This window comes from Eulemur rufifrons, chromosome 29 (assembly GCF_041146395.1).
Source record: "Eulemur rufifrons isolate Redbay chromosome 29, OSU_ERuf_1, whole genome shotgun sequence".
NCBI classification, from domain to species: Eukaryota; Metazoa; Chordata; class Mammalia; order Primates; family Lemuridae; genus Eulemur; species Eulemur rufifrons.
Window position 1 is genome coordinate 63,993,204 of NC_091011.1, and position 15,989 is coordinate 64,009,192.

General features: G+C 33.0%; 1 protein-coding gene across 4 annotated transcripts in view; it reads right to left on the bottom strand.

The window, feature by feature from the left end:
• Positions 1-1,560: 1,560 nt before the first annotated feature.
• PNPLA8 (patatin like phospholipase domain containing 8) overlaps positions 1,561-15,989 on the bottom strand; it is a 39,008-nt gene continuing 24,579 nt past the window's right edge. For all 4 annotated transcript variants that reach the window (XM_069462685.1, XM_069462686.1, XM_069462684.1 and 1 more), the window contains exons 7-10: positions 12,152-12,209; positions 9,315-9,509; positions 5,930-6,125; positions 1,561-2,549 (exon numbers count right to left, since the gene is read on the bottom strand). In XM_069462685.1, coding sequence (XP_069318786.1) covers positions 2,275-2,549; positions 5,930-6,125; positions 9,315-9,509; positions 12,152-12,209 — 724 coding nt within the window. In that variant the 3' untranslated portion in view covers positions 1,561-2,274. The remainder of the gene's footprint in view (positions 2,550-5,929; positions 6,126-9,314; positions 9,510-12,151; positions 12,210-15,989) is intronic.

Consider the following 15,989-nt stretch of genomic DNA (forward strand, 5'->3'; position numbering starts at 1 on the left):
CACCCGCCAGGGGAACTCCCATCCAGTCCGTGTGCCTCTAGGGACAACTCTCTCTGAAGTACGATTTGTAATAAAGAATAATATCTGTAGCAAGAACAGCACTGAAATATTGCCAGTGCACCATTTTCTATAGAAATAATTCTGAGACACCCAGGAAAGCCTGAGCATCAAAAATTTTTTATTCTCTGTTTTTAAAATACAATTGATGTGTTGAGGAACTTATTACATTGTATAAAATAGACTACTCTACCTTTTTGCTTCTTTAAAAAGGGCACTATTTTATCTGTATAGGTCTGAAAATTCATTTTTACATCTCTTCCTGTCTACTGGACATTTGCAGAATTTATTTTATGGGTGGTTTTTGGACGGAGAAACCACTGGTCTTATTATAAAATGAGGGTTATCTCAGGTGAATTACAATTCTCCAGATAACCAGTTTCAAGCACAAATGGGGACAAGAATGACTGCAAACTGGTGCACCACACAACTGGATGCGCCTTTTGTTGTAGAGTGAAAAGAGCTGAAGAAATAGGGACAGGGAACACAGGCATATGCTTACGTGGTTTAAGAAAAGCTTTGGCCAGAGTTCACTTGTGTATTGTACTGTTTAGGAGGGAAATGACCGGCCAAGCACAAAGGGACAGAATTAACTTCAGCTGTAACACAGATGCATTGCATCAGTTTAGGACAAGAGTGACCTTACAATAAGGTGCAAATATGTAAACTGCATAAATATTACCTTATCGTGCTTGAAATTTATTACAAAGCATTCCCTGAAATATTCTGATTTCCAATTATTTGTATTCCTCTTACAAGTTGTTCTAGTTGCATATTAATATGTGTACATTTGTGGTCTGAAAGAACCATTTTATAATATCTTTAGGAATCACTGGTAGTTTTTCACTTACTTATACTGTGTCTATGTATCCAAGACTATGTAATTTGGATGTGAAAAAATTTTAGAGCTAGCTTTCCTCATTTGACAAATGAAATATCTGAAGCCCAAAGAGGTTATCTGCCTTCCTCAGTGTCACAGACAGAAGGACTTTGCAACAGAGCCAGGATTAGCATCCAGACTCCCAACTTCCTCCTGCACGCTTTGGACCACATCTCCCTGCCTCTGTGAATCAGTGCTGCAAAGGAGCAATATGACAATACTGACAACAGGGTTTAGCTTTAGTTTGTATGTCTACAGCAAAGGGCACCTCCCTTGTTTCATTTTTCTTGAGGAATCTAACTAAACATGATGTAGAGATTTACATGACAAATAGATAATGCAACAAAGATGAATTTGTTTGGCATAAATAATGTTTCAGGTACATGTATATGTTATTCACTCTTGTAAAATCCAGACAGTTCAAAGGAGTTAATAAGGCAAAACAAGCCTAACTTTCTTTTTAAACATACTGTTGACAGGTGTATCTAAATGCTACAAAGAAATAGGGAGCTATATTATGAATAATTAATTTTAAAATGACATTAGCCTTTTAACAACAGATTATTTCAACAGTTTATTTCTGTTAATGATAGGAATATTTTCTCAGTAAATTCAAACAACTTTATAACAGGAAATGATAAGCTAGAGCTAGAGCTGGAAAAGTTAACAGAATTATCTTGAAATTTCAGGGGAAAAAGTGGTTGATTAGAACTTCACCTTTTTTTAACCCAATAATGTTAAAATAAGCAAATTCTGAATAGAAAATTGTATTTGGTTCATTCATATTTCAAATGTAAAAGTACTTTAGTAGAGAAAATTCCATTTTCTGCATCTATTTAGATGGAATTGTAGTAAAAGGTGGCATGTGGATTGCAAAAGGTAGCTAGTGAAAACATTAAATAATGTAAATTTAAGAAGAAATTAGCTTTCCAAATGAAATAAAATCAATGATCACATAAATTCAACATGATTATGATGACTGAAGCAAAAATAAAAGGAGAATATGATAGTTTTTAGTTTCTTGTTTGGCACATATATTAATACATTTTCAAACATCAAACAATATAACACCAATATCTACTAAAACCAACTAGCACAATAATACAATTCCTAAAGTTTAGTTAATTATTAACATTTTAAAAACCTAATTCCCATGAATTCTGTAGCCAAGCATATCCTCTGTGCTGTGCAAGCTGGCCAAAGCACCATCTTTTTCAGGATTTCCCAGAATTCGTAAGTATTTCAACATTAACTCATGTTGAACCCCACAATTTCTTATTGAATTTGGTGAACCTTCTGGACAGGCCTTCATTTATGAGAACATATGCACACACTCATCACAGTTTTGAAAAGAATGGAAGGCCTTCATACATGTCAGTTTTTAATTTTATCCAATCATTAATTTTCTGCAGAGTTGTTTTTTCTTGACTTAATATTTTTGCAACCTTTTTCATCTTTTGTTCATTTCTTTCTATGTACTTCAACCCTTCCAACTGCAGCTGATCCAGCTTTTCATTTCGACTTTCATCTAGAGGTATGTTTTCACACATTACAGGATTGAATCTAAAATAGGTGTCAGGAGGTAACAGACCATCAAGCATTATATGGACTTCTGTTAAAAACGGAATAAGGTAGAGAAAAAAAAGAGAGGATAGGGTAAGTTATTCTGCAATGATCTATTAATTTTATCTTTATTTAAAATTATCTTAGGCACATTACAAAGACACTTGCTTATTTCACTACTCAAACTAATTAACAATAGGAGTAAGGAATCTGTAATAATGCATAAAACTACAAAATGAAATTCATCTTCCAAAATACCTTATATTATTTTGCTAAATTAGGATAACTGTTCTCATCTCTGTGTGCTTTTGGTCATGCTGTTCACCACTGCTGATACGCCTTTTAATCTTTCTTTCTTTGTTTTAAATTTTTTGGTATCATCTTTATTGAGGTATAATTTATATACCAAGCAATTCACCAATTTTAACTATCATTTGACAAGCTTTGACAAATGTATACACCTGTGTAACCATGACAACAATCATGACATAGAGCATTTCCATCACTACAAAAAGTTCCTTCAAGTTTCTTTATAGTTGGTCTCCCCCTTAGCCTTTGAGTTTTCTAGAATTTATACCAAACAGAATCACAAGTATATAGCTCTTCTGTGTCTACCTTCTTTCACTTAGCAAAATGCTTTTGAGATTCATCCATGTTGCAGCATATGTAAGTAGTTCCTTTCTTTTTATTGCTGAGTAGTACTCCCCTGTATAGATACAACACAATTTGTTCTCTCCAGTTCTGGTCTAAGCTCTCTTCAGTTTTTAGCTGTTAGAAATAATCCTATTATACAGCCAAGTGCCGTGGCTCATGCCTGCAATCCCAGCACTTTGGGAGGCTGAGGTGGGAGGATTGCTTGAGGGCAGGAATTTGACACCAGCCTGGGCAACATAGAGAGACCCTGTCTCTACAAAAAATTTTAAAAAATTAGCCAGGTGTGGTGGTGTGTACCTGTCATCCTAGCTACTTAGGAGGCTGAGGTGGGAGGACTACTTGAGTCTAGGAGTTCGAGGTTACTATGAACTATGATCCTGCCACTGCACTCCAGCCTGGGAGACAGAGCGAGACCCTGTCTCCAATCATCATCATCATCATCATCATCCTGCTATAAACATTTACAGATAAGTCTTTGTGTGGATACATGATTCCATTTCTTTTGAGCAAAAACCTAAGGATGAAATTTCTGGTTCATATGGTAAAAGTGTATTTTTTTTTTTTTTTTTTTCAAATTGCCACACTGTCTTCCAAAATGGAAGTACCATTTTTGCATTCCAATCATTAACATATTAGAGTTCCCTCTGCTACATATCTTTGCCAAAACTTGGTATCGTCAGTCTTAATTTTAGCATTCTAGTGGGTGTGTACTGGTATTAATTTTCATTTCTCTAATGACTAATGATGTTGAAAAGCTTTACATGTACTTATCAGTTATCTATATCTCTTCTTCAGTGAAGTGTCTGTTCAAATCTTTTGCCCATTTTTTTCACTGAATTGCTTGTGCTTCTTTATATATTCTATATATATACAGATATATATATATAAGAATTCTCTATATATTTTGCATCTAATTATATATTTAGATCTGATAATGGATCACATATATGTTTTACAAATATATTCTTTTAGTCTATGGCTTGCCTTTTCATTTTATTAAAAGTGTCTTCCAAAGAGCAAAATTTGTAATCTGAAGTCTAAGTTATCTATTTTTCTTTTTTGGTTCATGTTTTTTGGGTCCTATCCAAAGAATCTTTACCTACCCAAGGTCATCAAGATTTTCTCCAATATATTCTTTCATAAGTTTTATAATTTTAGCTCTTAGATTTAGATTTTCACCTAAGATCAAGAACAGAGTAAGATGTCTACTCTCACCACTTCCAATAAACACTGTACTAGAGGGCCTCCCCCCCACCCCACACATACACGGTAACTATGTCAGGTGATGATATGCTAATTAGATGGATTGTAGGAATCATTACGCAAGGAATACTTATATCAAAACACCTTGTTGTATACCTTAAATATATTCAATTTTTTAATCTATCAATCAGACCTCAATTAAGCTAGGGGAAAAAAGAATATTTTATTGATTTGACAACAAAACTCCAGATAGTGAAAAACCCAGTGTATCAGCTTTTCTTCGGTTATCATCTAATGAATAAAAGTTTTTAGTGGGGAGTTTAAGATCCTCACTTAGGTTGATGATCGAGCCAATAACACGCTGATATGGAAAGAATGAGATTCAAAAACAAGGGCTGTTAAGTAGTAACAATTTAAAAACAACTGATAACAGATTTCATACAAGACCTAAAAATAAAATGGTAAAATGAATTGATCTAAACCTCAAGGCCAAAAGTAGAAATTCAACATAAACTCACTGAACACGTATTATGTGCCAGGCATTGGAGTCAATAGAAACTAGGTAAGTCAAAGCAAACTGGGTAAGTTCTTGTCTTGCATTCTTGTGGGATAGATAATAAGCAAGTAAACAAGCAAACATGTAATATTATATCTATAATGAGATAAATACTCTAGGAGGAAAAAAAAAAAAAGAAAGAAAAAGAAAGAAGCAGGATAAGGGATCTGAGTGAGACAGAGAGGGAGGTGGAAAAGTGGTCAGGAGAGGTCTCTCTGAGGAAGTGATGTTTGAGCAGAGACCTGAATGAAATAAAGGTCAAGTACATATCTGAGTTTCCCCTTCTTTCGAGCCTTACAGAGAGAAGCACAGGAAGCAACCACAGAGGCTCTGAGGCAGGAGAGTTCTCAGCAAGTCTGAGGAACGGTGAGAATTCAAGTATGGCCGGACTCACTTTGGAGAAGGCATACACTAAGAGAGGGGAAGAGGATTTAAAGGACCTGGTAAACTTCAGTGAATGAGGCTTTTGGGTTCTGTTCCAAGTGTGATGGGAAGCCTAGAGGGTTCTGAGAAAGGGAAAGGCATGATTTGATTTACATTTTAAAACGATCACTTTGGCCTTTGTATGAAGACTAGACTACAGAGGCAGCAAGAACAGAAGCCAGAACTTTCTCTAATTCTAATTGCTTCCATATTACTAAATTATTGAATTCCATTACTCTAATTCTCTGTTACCATGTGTACATTTGAACCAATCTGACTTCTTTTGTTGCTTTTCCCTTTCTTAACTGGCTGGAGTCTCCAGGCTGGAGATTTTGTGCTATCCCTGCTTTAGACACTGCTCCACCCGTAAGTAGGCAAAGGTAGCACAGCTCCTAGATAGAGAATAGTCTCTGTTCTAGGGTCACTTAACAAGAAATGAGTAAGAAGGGAAAACAAAATATTTGCTCCCATGTGTTTCCTAAGCCCACACTACAGAAATATCATACTCTTTTGTAGTTAGGATCAACATATTCTACCAAAAACTGCTAGAATGCCAAAAGCTGAAGTGTTTTAAAGTAGCAAAACAGACTAACCTTCTGTATCTGTAGCACTGTTGATAACATTAGAAAGTTTGGTTTTCAAACTTGTGTGTGTCACGGTGTTTCTCACGTCACTGTCATAACGCCCGGTGCCCAGGGATACTATGCACTCTAATGGGACATCTGGCCAAAGACATTTACACTCATGCATTGCCAATGCTGAAGGGTTATTCAAAAGCAAACCTCCATCCTGCAAAATACAAGTTAAAAAAACTCTTAAAAGTGAAATTGTATAAATATGAAAACAAAAATTATAGTTTAAACAGTTTGACACTCATAGGGAAAGCTGAACTCTGTAATAAGCTAACCAAATTATTTAAAAGCAAGAAGTTCCTTTAAAGTGAATTTCTTTTATATAGTACAGCTGCAAAAAAAAAAAAAAAAAAAACTCACTACCTCATGAGGAAATTTCTTACTGAGCTTTTCTTTCCTATTATGAAAGTTCTTTGAACTTCTTGGATTTCTTTGCATATTTTGCTGAAAAATACTGAAGTGAACTGAATTACTTTTTAAAGACATGTTATCCTCATTTAGTGGTTAATATAGATTCTATATAAAGCCTAACAGAAAAGAACTGCGGTTATACTAAGCAATTAAAATTTGTCCTTTTCTCACAAGTCAAATATAACCAAATAATTCTAAATTAATTGAAGTTTTATTAATACAATTTCAAAGCATCACATTCATTATAATGCAGATATAGTATTTAAAAAGTAGGCAACACTTTGTATTGTATTTCTAATTATTTATCATTAATAAATATTATTTTAGAGAATTCAAAAGGAAAGGAAGGTCAAATATGCTGATAGATTACTATAAAAATATAAAATAAAAATAAATAACATTATGGTCAAACTGTAATAAAACTCATTGCAGAGCTATATTAAAATATACTACATCATTAACATTATATTTAAAATCCAACAAGATAGGTTTTACTTAAAATAGTTTAAGTGACCACTCCTTTTCCTGTACAGCTCCCATCTGTGCCAGTTAATACTCTGGTAAGTACAGAGAAAGAGGCTTCTTGCTTCCCAGGTAAACAACCTGAATAAACTCAAATGACTTTTGATGTCACTGATGTCTTGGCATCTCCCTTGGAATTCTTCATTGCTAAGATTTCCAACAGACCTTGGAATTCCCCTAGTTCAATCTTCCACATATAGCCCTATAAAAGTTTTTGACAGAATTCTTGAACACTTTCAGTAATGTGGCACATACTACCTTATAAAGCAACTCATTTCATTTAAAAGTATTTTAATTTTTAAGATTATACAGTAAAATTAACTTTTTTCATGTACAGTTCCATGAATTTTAACATATATATAGGTTCTTGTAACCACTACCACAACCAGGATACAGAACAGTTCCGGTCACCCCCCAAAAAACTCTCTCATGCTATCTCTTTGTAGGCAAACCCTACCCTCCTCCCACCCATGACTCCTGACAGCCACTGATCTGTTTTCCATCATTATAGTTTTAACTTTTCAAGGAGGTCACAGAAATGGAATAATACAGTATGGGACCTTTTGAAACTGCATTCAACAGTCATTGAGATTAATCCAACTTGCTGCATGTATCAATGTTCCCTTTTACTGCTGACTGTATGAATGTGCCGCACAGTTTGTTTATCCATTCATCCACTGTAGGACCTCTGAGTTGTTTCCAGCATTTGACTACTACAAATAAAGCTGCTATCAACATTTGAGTACAGGATTTCGTGTGGACATAATTTTTCATTACTCTAGAGTAAATACCCCAAAGTGGGACTGTTAGATTATATGGTAATTGTACCTGTAACTTTAGAGAAACTGCCAAAATATTTTCAAAGTGGTTGTCCACTTTGCATTCCTACCAGCAATGTATGAAAGTTCCAGTTGCTCTGCATCCTTGGCAACACTTGGTATTGTATTTTTTATTTCAGCCATGTTAATAGTTCTGTGGTGGTATTTCATCATGGTTTTACTTTGCATTTCCCTAATATCTAATGATGCTGAACATCTTTTCACATCCTCACAACCTTTTGCCATCCTTTTATCCTATGGTGAAGTGTCTATTGAAGGCCTTAGCTTACACTGTTAAATTTTGAGCTTCTTTTATATTCTGGATATAAGTCCTTTGTTAGGTATGTGATTTGGAAATATTATAGAGCAAAATTTTTAATTTTGATGAAGTCCAATTTGTCAATTTTTTTCTTTAATGGATGATGATTTCAGTATAATCATAAGAAGTCTTTCATCTAACCCCCAGTCATGAAGCTATTCTATCAAAATATAAGAAAACATAAAATTGATAAAAATGTTTTAGTTATAATATTGACACATGTAAATTAAAATTATCCATTTATGTAGTTGACATATAGCTTATAGAAAATCTATGGATAAGTTTCTGAATACTGTCTGAAAATCCTTGTCAACAATATTAGATTTTTTTTTTCTCAACAGATACCTGAAATTTAAAATAAACAGAGCACACATACTTCAGTTACTAGAGAGGAAAGTTAAGATTCCACTCATTTGACTCCGTGAAATGAGACTGATTTTAAGTGGGATATCATATAAAAACTTAAGTATTTATAAAAAAATACAAATTTTGAAAGTATCAGTTCAAAGCTTTATTGATCTTATTCTTATTGTTTAGTATATGTTATGAATTAGGATTTCCATAGAGTAGGAAAAACTTGACAGAGAAAAAATTTAAGATAAGTAAATTAGTCTACATAACAGAAAAAGATTAACAGAAATATTCAACTTATAGATAATTTAACCATAAATTTAAAACAGTATAATTATAGATAGCATCCTGTCACTTAACAGCTGTTTCTCTAGTCTAGCTACTTAACCGTTCTTAAGACTCCAATTATTTGTAAAATGTTAGTAACTCTCCCTCATAAGTAGCAATGATTAAATGAGATAATGAGATAATGTATGCAAAGCACCAAATAAGTGTCTGGCACATAGCTGACTTAATGAGCATTTACTATTATTTTTTCATGCCCTCTTCTTCAAAATATGCCTACCAAAATTGTCAAATAGAGTGGGCTTTGCATTTTCAGGAGCTGTATTTCACTTTTATCATGTTTGGAAAGCTAATCATACATACTATCTAGTTTTTCCGTCAATACAATGATCCTAATGGGCTACAAATCACACTATATAAAATACAAAAAAAATCTTTCCTAAAATATGTTCTCATGTCAGAAGGCTTGTTAGGAAAACAAACAAATACAAATATCTTGAATGGCACATCTTTTGACATATGAAGACATGAAGAAGAGTGTCTCCTTGGTTGATCCCTCTAAAGTTCAGTGAGATTTAGTAAGTGCTGATTCTTTTAATCATATAAAATTTACAAAGACAGGTCAAACAAGTCAACTTACTTGATGAAGATCATTTCCCAATGCATATTCGGCAAAGTAGCCTGGAGCAGCAGATGAGGCTCTAATGGCCTGCCACATTTTATACTGACAGCCTCCCAAATAATGAGAGTTGATTCCAGGAAAATGACCATAGTTTCTGAACACAAAAGCTTTCGGCGTTATCCCTCTGTTTACTATGGTACTTACAGCAGCTACCTAGTGAATTTAAAAAGTGAACAATACCATTGTAAGCAGCAATATTTGGGATCTGTAAAAATTAAACAATATTTAATAGTATGAATGAATATATGGCTCTATCCAATAGCATAAATGTGTAACACAAATATAATGTTGAGCAAAGGGAATCAGATCTTTTAAAATAGGTATTTCTTTATGGGACAATAGATACAAAGCTGAGACAATTCTGAGAAATGTACTACAAGAGAATAATACAAAATTTTTTTGACTACATGATTTATTTACTTTAAAAAGATATTCAAAAAGGCATATTTTTTAGACTTTTAAGTAATAATTGATACAGCAGTAGTAATGAATAGAAACTGCCTTAAGATTAGGAAGTACACTATTTTCATAATATACAAATTTACTAATATTTACAAATTAGTCTTTGTTTCTGTGATCTTTGAAAGTATTTGAACTTTACTAAAACCAAAACGTACAACTACACAAACTATCAGGGCTTTCAGATAACAGTTATTAAAACTTGGTAGTGGGGTAATTTTTATTAAAAAACTATAATGTCATCCATCCCAGGTCTCAGATTTTATTGCTGTCAGTTGAATTCATGCCAAATGTGCTGTTTTGTTAATTGATGCTCTGCACTACAAACTTAAGGCTGAAAGGTACTGATAAGGTCAAAGTTGTTCGTGTCCTATGCCAAGTCCTGCCAGAGACTTGTTTGCTTTGCTGTTTAATGAACAGAGGTCATATCCCAAATTCCTGTGAGTAATCCAAGTGTGTCTCTGGGTCACTATGGATAAGAGTTGGCCATAGACTAAAATCCAGAGAGTGTTTCGGTAGCTGGCATATAGACAGGGCTGGATTAAGAAACATTTTGGGTGTCTGCTCCATTTATCATGATGAATTACTTTTTGAGTTGGCTATTCTCTTACACTCCATTATTTTATTTAAATTGACAACTTTCATGATTTAAAAGCAAGCTAACAGACAAGGAGCCCTGGAGATACAAGGGTATAAGCAAGAGGTGTAGAGTGCAAACTAAGGTCCTCTCCAAAAGAGCTAAGTCACCTCTTCATCACAGTCTATGAAGCCTGCGTAGTCTAATCTGCCTACTGCTCTAGCCTCATCCCACATGTTGCTCTTGGAGTCTGAGGCAAGTTAAGTCTTTCAGTTCCCGGAATTCCCTATGATGATTCCTGCATAGGCCATTCCCTTTGCCAGGAAGGCTATTCATCTATCAGCCTTCACTCCAAGGTCTCAAATCTCACTAGCCTTTCCTCGTGTCCTTTTAAATATATGCTTTCATACAATTACTTTTGAGCTCCATAGCACTTATACATTTTAGGGAAACTAAATCTTACCTGTGTGATTATTTCAATAATACCTACGTTGCTCTACTGGGCCGTTAACTCCATGTCTGTGTTTGACCACCAATGTATCAAAAGTGCCTAGCACAGTGTACAGTGTGTGCATAATAGTACAGAATGAATGAAAGTATGAATATGCTGATGTTAAAGAGCAACAGAGGGAGCTGTATTTGATTTTTCATGGTTATAGCTTGTTATCCGAGAATAAATACAAGTTGTGTGGGAATCCTAGCCACATAAATACTATTCCTTAATCAACTGAGTAATATTAAAGAAAACAGAACTCAGGCAATACTCATATCATTGGGTTTCAAACAAATAAATAAATAAGGAGCCACATTGAGACATATCTAAGTGACACTAAATTTTTTAATTGGGATTCTATTTGTACATTAATATAATACAGTCATGTGACACATTAATGTTTTGGTCAATGACTTTTTTTATTCTTGTATTTATTTATCTTATTCTTAATATTTTTGTAGAGATGGGGGTCTCACTACATTGTTCAAGCTGGTCTCAAAATCCTGGCCTCAAGTAATCCTCCTGCCTTGGCCTCCCAAAGTGCTGGGATTACAGGCATGAACCATTGCCCTCGGTCTGTTTTGGTCATTGATAGACTGTACACATGATGGTGGTCCCATAAGATTATAATGGAGCTTTTATACTGTGTTTTTACTGTACCTCTTGTATGTATAGATATACAAATACCTGCCATTGTGTTACAGTTGTCTACAGTATTCAGTAGAGTAACATGCTGTATAGGTTTGTAGCCTAGGAACAAGTAGGCTATGCCATATAGCCTTGGTGTGTAGTAGGTTATGCCATCTAGGTTTGTGTAAGCACATCTGTGATGTTTGCACAACAAGAAAATAACCTAATGACATATTCTCATCATTAAGTAATATGTGACTGTATGTGTATGTGTATACATTATATATATATGAGGCAGATAAAATTTCTTTTTAAAAGTCTAGGAGAGGAAATACCATAATTTTCCTTACATCACTAGATTTGATTAAAATAATTATGATAAAATAATTCTTCCTCATTTTTAGTTCCACTCTTTCATGTTCTTAAACTTCTGTTATACTTTTACTGGATATAGAAAAGGTCTAATAATCACATCTTATGTCTTCATAGAATGACCCATTATATAAGGAATTAATATAATCTATTAGAAGAAATTCCTAAGAATTTTTTCCCTTAATAATAGGGCCCTCAAAATACGTGCTCTCACCAGACCTTCAGTTCCAGCAAGGTGTCACATTTAAGAGACTCTAAGCTTACCTTAGGACATGTGGGATTTCTTGCTGTTTCAATCATTAGTGCAGATCCCATTCTATCCCTTTATTAAAGGAGAAGAAATAAATTATATCAAAATGATTTTATCTGCTAAATACCAGGGAACATGCACTATGCAATTACTGTTTGTCCATGGCTTTGTCTAACTGCTATGAGTGACCAAGAAAAAAAAATGTTTAAGACTCTCTTCTAGGAGGCTTATAGTCCAATTAATGGACATGAAATAATATGTAGTTATTTATTAATATCTGGTTCAAACTGCAAGTATGTATAGTTCTGAGGTAGAACAATCATTATAGGGTGCAGAAACTGAGAAAGATGCATGAAGGTAGCTTAAGAAGGACACTGAAATATAGCAAGGAAACATATTCAAAGCCAGGACATATATAGGTTAAAGGCACAGGGCAGAAAAAAATCTTTTGTTTTCAGGGTCCTGCTGACAGGATAAAGGAGCTGCGTTAAGATAAGACTGCAGAAGTATGTTCAGACTAGAGTTACCTAAAAACCAGGTGAGGACATTTAGATTTTAAACTTGTTTAAGTATTAATAGGTAACAGAGAGCCAATGGCATCAAAAACTACTTTTAAAATCATCAGAGTTGTCATCTGAATTACATCAAAGAAATTGTCCTTGGGCAACAATTTCCATAATTTCATCTCACAGTTCCATAATAAGGAATTTTATTTCAATGTGGACTTTTTCCAGAGTTAAAAATTATATAATATTTTTTTCCCATGAATTGAATATAAAGACTATGGTTTTACCAACCTTCCTCATGAGTAAAACCATTTTTCTAATGACATTTTACAAACAATACTCATGTTTCTCAACTAGAATGTTAATGAATTTCACTTAAGGGCAATATTTACAAATTGCTTAGTGATCTACCCTTTATAAGCTTTTATAAATACCAATGTTAAAATGCTTTCCAAAATGGATGAGATCTTTCATCTTTCCCAACCTGATATAAACATTTCTTCTGCATGAAGATCAACGAAATTTTATTCTTCCTTAAGGGTCTTTATCTTTTCATAGAACTCTTAGTATAAAATTGGAACAGAAATCTTAGAAGCATATTGCTTTCAAACTTTTAAGCAAAGTTCACACTTATTTTTTGTTTAAATCTTGATATTATCAAAAGAGCTAAAATGCTTTAGTGAATTAAGTTATGAATATAAATTTGCAAACAAAAGGTAGGAAGAGTAATTGCTTATTTCGGAGAGATGTCAAAATATGAAAAAATCCTCAATATTCCTAGATTCTACTGATGCCTTATTTAAAAATAGTCTTCCTAAAGTAACATAAAATCCTTATCTCAGAAAAAACACATAAAAGTGCTCTCAATAAACAATGAGGGAAAAAAATGTTATGTCAAAAAAGGCCAGAAGGTAGATGTGGTAGAATGTAACGATAATGGTCCCCAGTGAACCACGCTTCCTGGTATCCATGTCCTTGTTTGTAGTCTCTTCCCATACAGACCCTCAACTTCAGTGGCTTTGGTCAATGGGACATCAGGAAACACATCCTTAAACTGAGGCTTGATAAGTGTTTATGCACTAGGGCTTGCCCTCTGGGAACTCAGAGACCACGTGATGAGACAAAGCTTGGATGAGAATGACCAAGTAGAGAGAGAAACCCAGTTGTCCCAGCCACATTAGCTGAACTACAAAGTGAGCTTAGGCAAAAACAGAAGAAATGCCCTGTCAAACCACAAAAATCGTAAGACTAAATCATCATTTTTTAAATCACCAAGTTTTGGAGTAGTTTGTTTTGCAGCAAAAATTGAGGAAAAAGTAGAAAAAGAAAAAACAACTAATCACATTTATAAAATTTATCAATACTGTGATTAAAAATAAGTCTCTGGAAAAGCAAAGCTGAGCAGTATGCAAATATATGAAGATATTCTCATGAGTAACAAAATGAAAAAAACATTTCATAGTAGAGAAGCTGGTTTTACAGTAAATTTTTAAAATGTCATTGAGAAACCTTACTAAACAGTATTGATTTTATGATTTCATGGGAACAAATATGAATTATTTTTTTCTAATAGACACAAAAGACCTAAAAACAACATACAACGATAACAGATGGGAAGATTTCACAACTGGAAAGATGTCAATATTCTACAAAATAATTTATACATTTCATGTAATTTCCATCCAAATATCAGTGGGATATATTTAGATGATAGCAGTAACCTAAGATTTGCTTTGAAGACTAAGTGAAAACAGCTAACAGAACTGTGAAAAAGAATAATAAGATAAAAAACCTGTTATACTGTATCAATATAAAAACATTATACAAAGTTTAAAAAACCAAATTTATAGAATCTGTACAAAAATAAAGAAATCAATAGAAAAAACAAAAACTTGGACATATACTCTAATATAGATAAGAATTCAAAATATGATAAAGCTGATGTTTCAAATCAGTTAATAAAAGGAAAAAATACTTGGTAAGTGGTACTGGGATTTTTGAATTAATATTGGAGAAAAAAAATAAAGCCTGACCTCTTTATAATAGACACTGAAATAAGTTTCAGGTAACTTCAGAATTAAATATAAAATTGATAAAACCTTAGTACTAGAAAATAATATAAATATGTACCTGCTTTCAGGGAAGAAAGACTTTATAAACATAAAAGCAAAGTTAAAAAATCATTAAAGGAAAAGATTTGGCTAAATAAAGATTTTTAAATCCTCTACATTAAAAAACTCATTAATTAAAAAAGCACTTTTTCCAAAAAAAAAAAAAAAGCACTTTTTCAATATATGGTTAATATATTTACAATACGGTGTGGAACACTCTGATAGGAAAATTAGCAAAGATTATACCCTCAAAATTCATAAAAAAGAATAAATCAAAAAATGTTCAAACTCATCAATAAGTGATATAAATTGAAACACCAGTTTCAAAATCGCTCAAACTGATTAAATTGTTTGGTGTTCATGAAATAGAAATACAAATTGATGCTGGTGGATAAGTAAGCTAGGGCAACTGTTTTGAAGAACAATTTAGCTATATATGTATCAAGATTTTTAAAATATGTATACTTTCTGACCCAAAATTTCACTCTAGAAATTTACCTTAAAGATATAATCAAAGACTTAAGTAGAGGTATGGGATGTCCATCTAAATTTTATTTTGAACTGCAAAAATATCTGAAGTATCCTTTACCACAACAGAATTTGTTAAATAAAAAATAGTACCATAAAATGGTGAAGATCATGAAAAAATGTGTCAAAACATTATTAAATAATATAGAAAATCATTTGTGATAAAATGCTAAGTGAAAAGAAAAACAGAATACAAAACTACATGTGCATTATTATCTCAATTTTGCTAAGGGGATGAATACATAAACACAACTACATATACATACACTTGTTTATCTGTAGGAAATTATAAAAAAAATGTATTGCCATGTTAATAGCGCTTTCGCTTTTAGTGGGATTACAAGTTATTGTCATTGTCTTCTTGATATGGTCTCTATGTCCCATATAATGATTACTTTAAAAAAATATATCAACATTTGACCCAATAATTATGATTCTTATAAACTGACCTGATGATATATTCCAAAATATGAAAAGAAATTTAAACTTAATGTTTCCTACCACAGCATTATGCATAATCACAAAAAAATCAGGAGGAACATAAATGTCCTACATGCCCTTAAAAAATCCTAAATGGAAATGATTAAGAAAATATGGTACCATCACATTCTGGAGTATACGGTAGTCTTTAAAAATGCATCAAGAGATTTTAATAAAGTTGGTAAAAACGGAATGGATACAAATTTACAACTATAGTTTCAGCTACA